This window comes from Dendronephthya gigantea, unplaced genomic scaffold (assembly GCF_004324835.1).
Source record: "Dendronephthya gigantea isolate DGI-Jeju-01 unplaced genomic scaffold, DenGig_1.0 000002F, whole genome shotgun sequence".
NCBI lineage: Eukaryota > Metazoa > Cnidaria > Anthozoa > Malacalcyonacea > Nephtheidae > Dendronephthya > Dendronephthya gigantea.
The window spans coordinates 2,906,925-2,921,610 of NW_021163012.1; the positions used below are offsets into that span (position 1 = coordinate 2,906,925).

Here is a 14,686-nt window from a genome sequence, read left to right on the forward strand (position 1 = left end):
TGGATGTACTTGTTGAAATATTAAGAATATGTCTATACCTATAGTCTCGTCAATGAAAGGACGTCATATTTTGACGTCTAAGGGATGCTTTCCATTGTCCCGATTTCATACGCACGTACACGCATGTATAAGTCGAAATCCTTATATATGTCATATTTGAAAAAGCTAGGTGGATAAATCGCAAGAACTTCGTTTTCTACATATTTTAGTATGCCTTTTTTGTTGACTTATCTGTAAAATAATAATGGAGCATTGTTGAAAGTTTTCTGCGCGTAAGAAAACGGGTAAGTGCGATTGTGCAAAGCAGCCTTATCTCATGCAGGTATGGTTCCAAGCTATAGGGCTGTTCACATGATCCCGCTTATCGTTCACATGATCCCGCTTATCGTTCACATGATCCCGCTTATCGTTCACATGATCCCGCTTATCGTTCACATGATCCCGCTTATCGTTCACATGATCCCGCTTATCGTTCACATGATCCTGCTTAACGTTCACATGATCCTGGCTTATCCCGAGATTATTCGAATCGTGAAATGACTTTGAGGTATCGAAATGACAATATAACATGATTCTGGAAGTTGTGTAGTCATTCCAACAATATAACAAAATGCATGCTTGCATGAGAGGAGAATATTACTAAAAAGCATCGTTTACATGCATAAACTTGTTGCAAGTTTACATGAAGTAAAAAAAATAAAAAAATAAAATAAAAACTTATTTCAATACATCAAAATCATCTCACGTTTTGTTGAATCTCAAGTGATTTACGTCATCCCCATCTGTCGAGATTAAACGAAACTTAAAATGATTTTGAGGTATTGAAATAACATGCAAGTTCCTGCAAGTGATGTACTCATTCCAACTCATTCGAATTTGGCGCAGCAGGAAGCGACGGCAGGTCTAGTTTTGGGCTCCCTAATAAAAGGGCGGAATTCAGAATTCGGCTTCAAATATTTAACCGTATAAGGCTTTAAGCTATCCTTAACTGTTATTGTCAACTACAAATGTTTCCGCGTGTGAGCTGTGAGTAAAGTGCCACTTCTTACTAATCTAGGCTTTATCCGCTATATTAAAGCTGCTTTTGATTCTTTGTGAAAGCAAACAGCTTTTGTAAGCTCTGATAAGGGGCACTACTTACTGATCCATGCTTTATACGCTACAAGGCTATCTTTATTCCTCATATCAACTAAAGCTTCTATAAGCTGTGATATACGGAACCTTTCACGGGCCACCCCTTGCTGATCTAGTATTCCAGTTGACCAGGATATTGATTTGCGGTCTCTGTTGGTCCTCAGCTGGTTACCATACTGTATACTACCTAAGATTACTGAACTGACGATGCGTGAACTGACTTTGAGGTATTGAAATAAGTCATTTGTATCATCCTGTCAGTCTCCCAGTCACCTCGACAAAAGGCATGTGTTTGTTTGGCTTTATCAGGGCCGTATAGCCTGGACCGCTTAATTTGTGTGTGTATATATTCATAAAACCCATCTTTACATATCATAGGAACAATAGCGAACAAAAGAAATCAGTCAGGCATAAGAGGAGTATATGAACATATACACACCCCCAATTAAGCTTCTAGCTACCTACAATCCTGGGCTGCACACAAAATCATATTACGTTATGTATTTACCAGTAATCAAAACGGGAATGCGAGATCATATAAATAGCCTCTTGTTTCGAGGAGAGAACTTCGAATTTCATTCAAGTATTCGCGTAGATCCTCGCTGACTGAGACAGGAATGAAGGTATGCAAGGTATGCAGCGCCTGGGGCATGCGATTTTTGTAATGTTGATATACAATAATTATCACTGGTAATATCGTATGACGTGTGTCATTCGTCGTTATTTGCCCCTGGTTAAAGAACAGAGCCGTTATTAAACAAATGTTTGACTATAAAAAACCGCAACCAGACCAAAAACCCTGGGGACAAGTTCGCCACCAGGCCCACAACTTGCCAAAAATTAGTTTTTTAAATTTTAAAGTTAAAACGTTTTATAATAATCAAAATCGAGCAGTTGTCATATTTACGTTCCAAATTCCAATATAACCAAGGATCAGCTTATATAGCAGTGTCTTCTTGTCAAATATGGTATAACAATTGGCTGTTAAAACGGAGAAAAAAACCCGTACGCCATTACAAAATGAAATTACACGGGAAATTACTTTCAAAAAAGACATAACAAGGTATAGAGTTTATTCGCTAATTGCTCTGAAGATGTTGCGATGATAGCCACACATAATAGCCAATACAGTTTACAGCTTGTTATGTCTTTATATTTAACTATACAGAATTATGAATATTATAAGAACATTATTGTTAGGTCTTGTTTAAAAACATTTTCTAACTGCTTTACGCCCAGTGTATCGGGTAATTTCTACTGTCATAAAACGATATTATTGACCAGTCACCAGATAGTATTATTTGTATATATATTTATATATATTTTTGTACATTTGTACATTTGTATCAAAAAAGATTGTTTGCGTGCATGGCTTGTTTTCAGTTTTCGTGTGAATATGTAGTGTTTTTATTATACATGGGCTTTTCAATTGTTACCAAGCGAGCGAGCAAAAGAGTAACCAAGTCAATGATTCAGCTCTTTATAAATTCAACACGACATTGAAAAGAATGAATTGGCTAAAAACGTGACGAAGGGAAATCCATTGCTAAGTTTTCTATTTTGAATAACTATAACCTTTGTCACTTCCTTGTAATGTTTTTCTTTAGTAAATGGCCTATGTCACGCCTCTTATAGAAAACAGCAGTTAAATATCATGGTTGTTGCTAAGGGCAGCATCGTGTTTAAGTCTGAATGACGCTTTGCGAATTGCGACGTATGATGGATGGTTGCAATAGCGAAAATGCCAATTACTTTAAAACTGGTCGTGCCAGTGAATACAGTCAGATCGTTTTTAAACTTAGTTTTGTCGTTTGTAGCTACGATCAAATAAACTGCCTGAAAAATTGAAAAGACAAAGTAAGGCCCCTTTTGTGAAAGGTGGAATTCTTTTAAACCATATATATCTAGCCACACAGGACTTTAATACATGTTACTGATAAACATTTACAGCAGATCAAGTGTGCTTAATTTATGAAAACCAATCAAGGTTCTTGACGTGTTTAAATTAATTCCTACGTGAAAAATTGTGAATATAAAAAGTTGCCAGCAATGTCTACGACCACAACAAAAACCGTATACTGTAGCTCACAATGTAAACTCCAATCCTTTAGCCATAAATAATTACAGCATGAGTGATATTTCAGGCAATATGTTGGCAATGACATTAGACCAGCCATCAGTAATGGGATCAGCACGTATATCCAATTTCAAATATGCGACATGCACATCACTGCAATATCTGGGGCTCTTAACCGCTTCGGAAAGCACTAAACGTTCGCCTTGCTCGGTTCGAATCACTCTAACAGACAATTCTGGCCGTTTGCGCGACAAATCAACGGGGTAACCTTCACTGGGCAAATCAAATTTGGAACAGTTTTGCGACCTCAATTCCAAATATGGCGGAAACTCGACTGGTATGCATCTATCGTTAGATATGAAAAAATCACGCATTTCTCCAGGGCTGTGGTGGGCGAACTTCAAAAGGGCGCGGTCGAATTGGGTACGGGAAATTGGCGGCGTTTCAAGGCCTCTGAGAAGACAAAATTTCTGTCCGAGATGCTATTTTTTCTACAGGGCGTTGAATTTTAGATGGAGATGAAGAATCAGTTTGACGCAAGGCGGGGAATAAAGCGGTTGATTTTCGCTACCATAATCGGTGTTTTCAATGGAAGGGTCACGCGAGCGACCTTTGGCGCAGCATGGGGCCTGCATATTGAAAACAGCCCGATAATAAATAATCGGTGAATCATTTGCAACGCCACATTTTCTGTCGTCCCGTTTGCTGCATCAGAAGTGTCGCACTGTCCTGTTGTACGGATCAACTCTCGCAAATATCATGTCCCACAGAGCCCAACCAGCCGGTATCGCTGCGGAGGCCAGACGCAAGGTAAGTCCTTAGAACCGTTATTCATGCACTCTGCCGTTGTCAGATGCAAACCGTTTGTAGTTTGTAGTATATTCGACTCTCGTACGAGTAAATCGCCATCTGCTGTGCTATTTCATAACATTTCGGGCCACTGGCTGCATCTGAAGTCGTCCCAAGCACAGTTGTTGACGCTGCACACGCTATCCAGCAACCATTTGTAGGAAATGTCAATAATTCATGCCGGGATTCGCCAACGGGTGCCTTCTGGCAACACTATTCGTGGTTACAAACGAAGGAGGAAAATATTTATAAAAACTCCAGCGAAAAATAAACGTACGTTAGCCTAAAAGGCTTGCTAAAGTGCTTAGTAAATTTGCTAACTTTGCTTAGTAGCTTTGTTCATAAGGCGTTTTCCTCAAGCAAGAAACCTTTTTCACGCTGCTGTTCTTAGTTGAGTTCACCTGTGTTAACAGAGGGCGTAGCTAGCCAAAAGAACGCGCATATTACAAACAACCCTATACAAACGAAATACGCTCGAATGAGAGACTTTGCAATCTCATTCAAACTACCCCATGTCGGTATTCATTCATACCACCTTCGCCAAAAGCTCTTGTTCAACCTCAGGTTCATTTCATTACTTTGTTGTCAATACAAATAGGTTATTTGGGATAGGTGGACATCTAGGATGAAATTTTACGAAATCTACACAACAGTTTGGTGTATAATGTTTGTTTTATCTGAATTATCGGTCTATCTTTCACGATCAGAGATGCGAAATATCGACAAGACGTGCAGTTTAACAATGTCAAAGCAGGATTCCCTAAACGAGATTTCTGCCACACTGTTTACAATGTTTCTAACCGGACTGTGTCTACCCTATACCACAATGCACTAGGAAAATATGTTTTGCCGAATGCAAGCACATCGCAAAGGTGTAAAATACACTGGAACCTACATTCCTGCTGATATGATGTCATGGTGTCCAAAACCTCTAAATATCGAAACCGCAGACTGTACAGATTAAACGGCTAACTCCGATATATAACATAACCACAAAATGATTCAAACCTATCGTTTAAAATAAACTCAGCAGTTTTACATTAGATAAATAATCAAAATAAAGCCTTAAATAACTGTTCAAACAGGGGAAGTACTTGCGACATTAGAAATAGCACGTCACATCAACACTCGATATCCATAAAACCAAAACCCTATTCAGCGGTCATTTCGGACTGTTTTTCCTTTCGCAAAGTCTTGTAAATGTCCCTACGTACTCCGTTTGCAATAAAATCGACGAAATATTCCGTGTTTTTGCCGTACGTCTATTAAATTGTACGAAACGAGAATGGCCACTTCAAATCCGGATGTATCGTCTTGACCATATTTGGCCACGTCCCGTGAATAAGGTGTTTTCACATTCCTGAGAAATCTTTGCCAGAATCTATAGCCGTGGCTTGAGGGTGATTAGGTTATCAAATATCTCTATGCAATTCTCTAGGATTCCTCAAAACCTAGTGGATATTGGTACCATAGCATGAACATGGTACCACAGCCAATCTCAACCTCTTCAAAAAGTACGAATCAAAATCATTTAAACTATGTGTTTAGGTCAGATACTCCAAGATGGACATCTGATATTCAAAGATTATCATCACTAAATCTTTGCCATACCCATACCATCTTCTCTTCAACAGATTCGTCTCTGGTGGTTTGCCAAGACCTTTCCAACCACATCCAAAAACCTTCTTTTCTACTCTTTCTTAATTTTTGCAACACGCCCTGCTAACCTGAACAGTTATCACTCGCATTTCAATAACAATGGTGTCTGGTATGCAAGCTCCAACGTCTGTTTGTTATCTTGCTCATTTCTAAACAACTAATGACTTTCCCATTTGTCGCAATGAATCCAAATATACACTCGAGAGCTGTTCGACAGGAAATGGACGAATGTACATTGCTGTACTTTAAATATGTGTTAAATTTGCAAGCGAAGTTAATATGTTAATAAGAATAATCAGTTTAAAGTGTTTTGTCTGGTCCTGCTGTGAGACATTGTTTTCAAACAACGATATACAACAATATTGACAATTCATGGGCTGGTTTGGTTTATTTTAGATTCACTGTAGAGATTTGAAATAGAAAGCATTGTCGCGAGGCTATCTATACTTTGCAGTAAAGCATACCGGAGGCCCCAAGTATTTTATCTCTAGGTGTCGAAAAGAAGGGCGTATTCCCCTTTCTTCATAAAGAGTTTTAAAAACGCTGCACATACAATCCAAAAACGATAGCTCTATCAGGTCCAGAGTCAGTAAGGTCTAGATCCAGTAAGGATCATCTCTTATTGATCCAGTGTTACTACAGTAGGAAACCTAAACTAAACTAACTATATTTATATACTGGATAGCTCTATCAGTTCTAAACTGTTCTTCCTAGAGGTCCAGTAAGGATCGTCACTTATTGATCCAGTATTACTACAGGAGGAAACCTAAACTTAACTAGCTTTATTTATACTGGATAGCTCTATCAGTTCTAAACTGTTCTTCCTAGAGGTCCAGTAAGGATCATATCCTATTGGTCCAGTGAGTGTCACTACAGGAAACCTAAACTAAACTAAACTAACAAGCTGAAACTTCCCTGGAAAAAAGCTATAGAAAAGCGTGTTACTATGTAGTAGAACTGTAGTAAAACACTTTACTGAGTCGTAATTATCATTCACTATAGCTTGATGCTAAATACGACCCAAACGCTGAGCAAAATGCTCGACTTTGGATGGAAGATGTTACAGGCATCCTCTTAATGAATCCAGGCGATGACGTTCAGACAATAGAGCAACTAAACGAATGGCGAATGAATCCTCTTGGACAGAAAGAGTTCCACAAAGCATTGAAAGACGGCGTCCTCATTTGCAAGTAAGTCTATGGATGGTCTAGAGTATGATCCTGTTCTTATGAAAGAAACGATTTAGGTCTAATTGATCTTGGCTGTGAGGGCAGGGCCGGCAGGCTACCCTCTTTACCCCCTCCCACCTACTCGACTTAATTTACCTTTCTCAGAACGGAAACTGCGTATTGTGAGATTTTTTTTGCCCGGCTAGGCGCTTCTGCTGAAATGTAACATGAAGTATTATGTGTATGACAGGCAGATATTAGGGTGGCACATAATTTCAAAGTATATGCCATATTTAATTGCGTCTTCACTTACTACATTAGTACATTTATAAGAACTGGCAGTGAACTTGTGTTCCTCTTGTATTTGAGACTAAATTTAGGCAGGTTAGAAGGTTAACACAGAACTCTGCTAGGTAGTAAAGTGATTCTCATCTGACGAGAAAAATCGTTTGTAAAAAGAGAAAAATGGTAAAGTAAGCATATCTTAAGCCGTTGCATCAAGAGATTGCAATAACTACATTGCAATACTTTTCAACAAACTTTCAACAAACATCTAAGATTGATCTGTTGTTTACACGAAACAAGAAATTATCCAGGTGCAAAGCCCTTTCAGGGACATTTTTAGACAGTTTTGTTGGCTCATTTCTGAGTAGTACAGTAAAGGATCGTCATTTTTCAGGCGATTACAATGTATAAACGTTATTCACAGGTTAATGAACGCTCTTAAAGAAGGAAGCGTTCCAAAAATCAACGAAGGCGCAGGTAACAGCTACAAACAGGTAATGACCACAAATAACATATCGTAAAAGTTCTCAACGAAGCTTCAGCCTAAAGATTTAAAGGCACAGTTTAGCCTTTTGAAAGATGTGTTTCAAGGTGGAACCCAGCATGAAAAACTAAGTGGGAAAATAAACTACTGTGATTCAATTTCAGTAATTTATAATTCTCAACATCTTGAATAATTAAATATTGACTTCTGCATGCATAAATTATGCTCAATTTTCCATGTCAATTTTTATCAGCGTTAATTAGAATTGTAATGTACTTCAAAACCATCGTTCAAAAGGTTGAACCGTGCCTAGAAATCTCTGCTGCAATGATAATAAAGGAGAGTAAGTATGAGTCGTCGAGAATTGTTTTGTCTATTTTAGGCAGTTGTTATACCACATTTGATGCTAAGTTATTTGAAGACGCTGCCACGCTGCTCCCTGGTTATATTGGAACTTATCTACAATAATAATATTTTGTTTTTAGATGGAAAACATCTCAAACTTCCTCAAAGCTGCCTTAGCATACGGATGTGAAAAAGGTGATCTGTTCCAAACAGTTGAACTCCACGAAGGCAGAGACATGGGTCAGGTGAGCTATCAAAGATAGTTGAACTTTCGAGTTGAACTTTTGAGTTGAGCTATCAAAGATATTTCAACTTTTGAGTTGAGTAAGATTCAATATATCATCGCTTCAGTAATGCACTGGGTATATAAAAGTGTCAAATATTTTCGATCTGTTCCCCGTTTGAACGATGTACGGCCTACGAATTTGAAGAATTAGTGAGTTAAACAAGTATGAAACTTCGCTGTTGGTTATAAAATGTCGATCTGTTCGTTTGAGCGATAAACGGTCAAAGAATTTGAAGAATTACTGTAAACAAGTGTTGGTTGTAAAGTAAAAAAAAGCAGTAGTTTTTTTTACATGTTCCCCCGCTTGAGCGATAAACGGTCTAAGAATTTGAAGAATTACTGTAAACAAGTGTTGGTTGTAAAGTAAAAAAAAGCAGTAGTTTTCTTTACATGTTCCTCGCTTGAGCGATAAACGGTCTAAGAATTTGAAGAATTACTGTAAACAAGTTCATTGTTGGTTGTAGTGAAGTGAAAAAAAACCAGAGGCAGAGGCTTTATCCGGACTAAATCTCTGACTGAGTTCACACAGAGCTCGCCACATTTCAAACCAATGGTAACGGTTGGAGTTAGCCAAGATATTAAAAACCGAGGTTAACACATTCTATTACCTAGGTTTTGAACGGTATCTACGCCGTGGGAAGACAGGCACAAGACAAAATCACGGATGAAGCGTTCCCGAAGCTTGGCCCGCGACAAGCCAAGTACAATCCACGTAACTTCACGAAGGAGCAACTGGAGAAGGGAAAGCACGTGTGCGCGCTACGTTTCTAAACGTGCAGCACGTGTTGAAAGCGTGCGGCACGCTTCTCGCAGTTGGGAGCAAGGAACAATAACGCTAATGTGTTGTATTAGAAATATTGAATGTCTTAATCAAGCAATCTTAGCTATGTAAATGGTCTAATTTTTTTTAGAAATTAAAATTTGCATATATTTTTTGTCGTTTTCACCATATTACGCCTGTGTTTGTCTGTATATTAGTATTATTATTATTTATGGTGTTTTTATAATATAATTTACACATCGAATGTTGTCCAACAACTGCCTAAAATAGACAAAAATACAGTTATCGACTTTTCGACCTAAGACCTTCATCAAGAGAGTTAGTTAGAAGAAGTCCCTCCTGACGAAAGAACGTCATGCAAAAAGTGTCTATTTTAAGTTCAGTTCGATTTTGCTGGATCCAATTCACTTCTGATGTATGTTTTATAGTCTGTTGTCTTATGATGTTTATGAGCAGCAAATGCACTGAAGCCAATGCAGTCCTGCTTTATCAATAACAGACTATATCCCATACGTCAGAAGTGAATTGGATCGGACAAGTGAACAGATCTTGGATCGTGTGAACAGAGCTTTAGGCAGCTGTTTTGCCACATTTGATCCGAAGTAGTTTGAAGACGCTGCCACGCTGCTCCCTTGGTTGTATTGAAATATATGATGCATGGCTCAGATATGGTATATGACGGACATATCAACTAGTGAACTTCGATTTAGTGATTTTAGTTATAATTGTTGTGAGGTTGATGTATTGAGAATGTTGCTATATATGTGTCCAGTCAACAATGGGCAATCAATTGAATTCCAGGTCCAGAATTCACGAGAGAATGCTTGAACTAATCCTTTAGGATTACCATTGAACTAATCTATAATCCTTTAGGATTACGATTGGATTAACAATTAGGTAGGGGTTTAGGTAATTACTACCCAACAAGGCCACGTTTTTTCAATACAGAAAATTAAAAAATAACAAATTCTTCCCGCCAGCAAAAAAAAGTGGACCACGTGTTCCTACTTACCTCGTTGCAACTGAACAAGGTAATTCTGCCACAAGGGGAGAGGACTAGGAACGAGATATTTTCAGTCTATTCTGAATGGAACAAACAGCGCATCTAGTATTCCTGCTGTTCGCTGCAGTGGCCGAATAGACTTAAATCGGTCCTCAAGACATTTCACAACCCGAATGCAAAACTAAGCACTCATAAACAGACTCAATGACTTGAAGAACAGAAACCGTAGACAAACCGGGGTGACATAGTCTATAACTTTTTTTAAACAGAACAAATTTAAACCGCACGACTCTTATACCCATCGGGTATCGTTCTTATACCCAGAGATCTTTATCTTTTGGCCAGTGTGCCTTTCTCAATGCCTATATCTAAACTACACGACGAGTTGTATGCAATCATCATTCTGATGAATTGAAAAGAGGGTCTATGCCCCAATCTTCTCCCTTTCCTTTCAGGGAAGAATTCGAAATGTCACGTTTGCATATGTGTTCACACGTTCACATACGCCAGAGTGAGAATCGTATACGACAAATCGCATAGTGTGAATGGGCCTTTATTGTATAAGCACCATTACGGTTGTTAAAATGAGATGCCTTGCGTCGCAATTTTCACCAGATACTGGGAAAATTTTCTTCACCGCTCTGAGAGTTAACACCAGGGCAATTGACAGCGAACACAATTAACAGTCGAATTGATTGATAACTTGTCAGAAGGCAATAAGTGAATGATTAAAAATGATTTAGCAAATCATTTTTAATCGTTGCTTTGCAAGTTGCTGCAAAACTTGCCGAGTGTATGACATTACCTTTCCATAAACTTTGCATCATTGCTTCCTCATGGAAGGAACAAGACACTTCCAAAGCGAGCAGTCTGCAAGGTCGCTTTCCAAAAGCGCTGGATCATTACGCATATCAGCAGGACATTACTCGTCACTCCTAAAAACAAGGAAAATCTACAGCTATTTTTGACAATGCTATGATTGCTATTATCAGACAATGCGAACTATTTTTGTAAAAAGCCACCTGTGAAGAATGGTATTTTTGGAACGCATTGCGTTCTATATTTGTCAGTAAAAGTCTCTAAGTTGAACGTCATGTGTAGAAATGCTTGAAATTATATTCCAATAGTGATGCATGATGCATCCTTTAGACACGAGCTCTTGAAAAGCAATCTTAGCAAAATGAAACATTGCATGCTTTGAGCAACACGTTTACATTTTACAATCTCAAAACACGAGATTACAGAGAGGTTACAGTCAACTTGCTGGGAATCCTATCCATTGCTTGAGGAGGGACGATAAAGATTGCAATTTCTATGTCACAGTCAACCAAAAGGTTACGAAATACAAAAGATATGAAATGAAACATAATTCATTGTTCAGATGATAAAACTCGATAGATTTTGAGCTTAGAGCAACGACAGAATGCATCTGTTAGTCTGACGATGCTTTTATAAACAGTGAACGCTTTCAAGGTCTGTTCATACGATTCAATTTTGTCGGATCTAATTCACTTCTGATGGATGTTTTATAGTCCGTTGACTTGCAATGTATATGGGCAGCAAATCAACAAAAGTCAATGCAGTACTTCTTTATCAATAACAGACTACATTATACACGTCACAAGGGAATTGGATCCCACAAAATTTGGTCGTATGAATAGACCTGTAGTCTTGTAATAGTTTGCAAAATAATCGAGGCATAAAAAGCCAGTAGTCTGGTCTGGACGTTTTGAAAACACCGAGCTAGCTTTACAGTTTCCCCTGCATGACTTTTAAACTGATGAGAAACAGACAATATTGAAGCCGGTATAAACTTTGGCACAGTCAAGCAATTGTATGTTTTGTTCAAATAAGGCCAGAAATCGTCAACTATTGAAGATTTGGCTCGAGCCAACACTGAATGCCTGAACATGCTTATACCGTCATAAACGTCACGATCCAAAGGAGCGAAGAATTAAGGATTACAAATATCGTAATCTAATCAATTAATGAGATTATAAATTTACAGAATTATTGAGTTAAATAAGGTTAATTCCAACTGCAAGCAAAGGCCGCCCATTCGAGATTAAAGTTCAAATTTAAAATGCGTAAACGCTTTATCAGATGACTCTCATATTAGGAGAATTGGATGCTTCATTTAAGTGAAATCGCATAGTTGTCGACGAAAATTCAAGAGCAACAAGTACAACCTCGCACCCAGGGTCTTTTTACAGCGAAATTACCCCGGTTACGAGGTTGGAGCGAGTACAGGACTATTGCAATCTTGTATTTTTTATAAGTTGTGGCCCATATCAGGTACAGAATAGCCGCGGGTAGTGAAATTCTCCCTTGCTAAATAAATGTTTTTGCCATAGATTCATCTCCTATAAAACACTTGCGTGATTAAAAAATCGTTATTAAACTATCTTTCGTTTTTGTTGTCTGATTTTCTATGACCGTTTCCTGACAGTCCCGTGTAAATCATTGTATCCTCAAGGCGTGAAAGAAAGGAAATCGGCAAAAAAACGCCGCGGAAATAGTTCCCGTCTATTCTTACAAGAAAAGAGAACTTAAGATTAATACGATATGCAAAAACACAATCTCACTGAAGTGGAACGACAACAGAAGAGACATAGTTTTACTTCTTAGACTTCCGTTTCTGTGGCCTGATTTTGCGACCTGGATAGCGTAATGGCTTGTTCCATGCAAGCCAGGCAATATATGGCAGGTTAATGCGTAACATCGGACCACTTAAGGTTCCTCACGCCATGTTTGGAAATGTATCCAACGCACAGGAGTTCCTGTTTTCCCATTGCCTGCCGCGGTAATTCCCAGGGGAAAAAAGCCCGAATTGACGTCGTGGATTCAATAGAAGCTTCAGCGGTGACTACGAGTACGAGATTGGTCATTTTACGGGTCATTCTCTCGTGTGTTGTTTTTTTACGACATCCTGCGAAACTCGTGTAGTCGTCGGGCTTCGGAAGGCGAGTTTGTTGACGTGTTTCGTAGACGATGATCCCAACAACTACGAGATTCTTCATTTTCGTGTGTTGTTTGCTTACGCCATCGTGCAGAACTCGTGCAAACATTTTTTGTACGTTTATACTCAAAAGCCCGACAACTACGAGACTCGTCATATGGCGTAAGCAAACAGCACCTCGGTTTGTCGTCAAGATGACGAACTTCGTAGTCTCCCTATTTGGCCACAAAAAACCGAGAAACCCAGAGCACGTGTGCATGCTTGACAATTTCCATGGCTTCCCACCTGTCAGTTTTAATTTAAACTGTACGAAATCAAACAGTCAAGCTCTCTCCATGATATATAGTAAAATGATGGATAATGGCTGGAACGATGGGCTGTCAGAGGCTTTGTCAGAGGGGGTCTTTTCCGATTAGCCTCGTCTGATTAGGCAAATCAGGACTGTCTAAAAAATATATAAGCTCAAGAAGCCGATCCCTCTCTTTAACTTTTTTATGTAATCAGTCTAATCACATCAAGAATGAGCTTTACTGGACGTTTAGCGTTTCTGACTGCTAGGGCAATCCGACAGCAGGCTAGCAGTAATTTTGACTAATAACAGATGATCTTAGTTTAGGTTTCCTCCTGTAGTAACACTGAATCAATAAGAGATGATCCTTACAAGACCTCTAGGAAGAACAGTTTAGAACTGATAGAGCTATCAAGTATAAATAAAGTTAGTTTAGTTTAGGTTTCCTTCTGTAGTAACACTGGATCAGTAAGAGATGATCCTTACTGGACCTTTAGGAAGAACAGTTTAGAACTGATAGAACTATTCAGTATAAATAAAGTTAGTTTAGTTTAGGTTTCCTCCTGTAGTAACACTGGATCAATAAGAGATGATCCTTACTGGACCTCTAGGAAGAACAGTTTATAACTGATAGAGCTATCCAGTATAAATAAAGTTAGTTTAGTTTAGGTTTCCTCCTGTAGTAACACTGGATCAATAAGAGATGATCCTTACTGGACCTCTAGGAAGAACAGTTTATAACTGATAGAGCTATCCAGTATAAATAAAGTTAGTTTAGTTTAGGTTTCCTCCTGTAGTATAAACACTGGATGAGTAGATGATCCTTACTGGACCGCCTTTAGGAAGAATAGTTTAGAACTGATCTTAGTCGCCGATTTGTTCAGGAAAACTGGAACAAATTTGGATGGGAAAGCAAAGCTTCATGAATCCAGTTCGAGTAGAATTTGATACCAGGTTTTATACAATGATATTCTTGATGTTATTCTATTCCAAATATGGGGCGTCTCTGACCCCTGGGTCGCTGAGAGTCTAAACAAATCGAATGTTTGTTTAAACTTCAAACATCAAATCATCAGGAAATACTTTCCTAAAACTCCGTTTACCATTGAAAACGGTCACATAGTTTACCCGACGATACGTTTGGCACATGGTGGGTGCCTTTTGTACGGTTAAATACGATTTACCCATGTTATTATATCACTTCCCCAGCGCTTTTCAGTTGTAACTAGAGTTAAGTAAATACCTTGGTGTCTGGCAAAACAAAGGTCAAATCGCGAGCTAATCAGAGCGCAGCGTTTCATCGCGCGGGTCAATACTGTGGTACCCGCCTTTGCAATAGTTAAGTATATAATCTTACATCAACCCA

At 38.6% G+C, this 14,686-nt stretch overlaps 1 protein-coding gene across 1 annotated transcript; it reads left to right on the forward strand.

Moving 5' to 3' along the window:
• Window positions 1-3,880: 3,880 nt before the first annotated feature.
• LOC114536558 (myophilin-like) lies at window positions 3,881-9,242 on the forward strand. The gene is made up of 5 exons (XM_028557906.1): window positions 3,881-4,021; window positions 6,722-6,909; window positions 7,598-7,667; window positions 8,143-8,247; window positions 8,901-9,242. The coding sequence occupies exons 1-5, from the start codon at window positions 3,971-3,973 to the stop codon at window positions 9,057-9,059; spliced, it is 573 nt and encodes a 190-aa protein (XP_028413707.1). The 5' UTR covers window positions 3,881-3,970; the 3' UTR covers window positions 9,060-9,242.
• Window positions 9,243-14,686: the final 5,444 nt, after the last annotated feature.

Excerpts from the sequence above, each read along its gene's own strand:
- LOC114536558 (XM_028557906.1), top strand. The coding sequence starts at position 3,971 with ATGTCCCACAGAGCCCAACCAGCCGGTATCGCTGCGGAGGCCAGACGC. Across the intron at positions 4,022-6,721 it reads CTGCGGAGGCCAGACGCAAG|CTTGATGCTAAATACGACCC; the intron begins GTAAGTCCTTAG and ends CATTCACTATAG. Across the intron at positions 7,668-8,142 it reads CAGGTAACAGCTACAAACAG|ATGGAAAACATCTCAAACTT; the intron begins GTAATGACCACA and ends TTTTGTTTTTAG.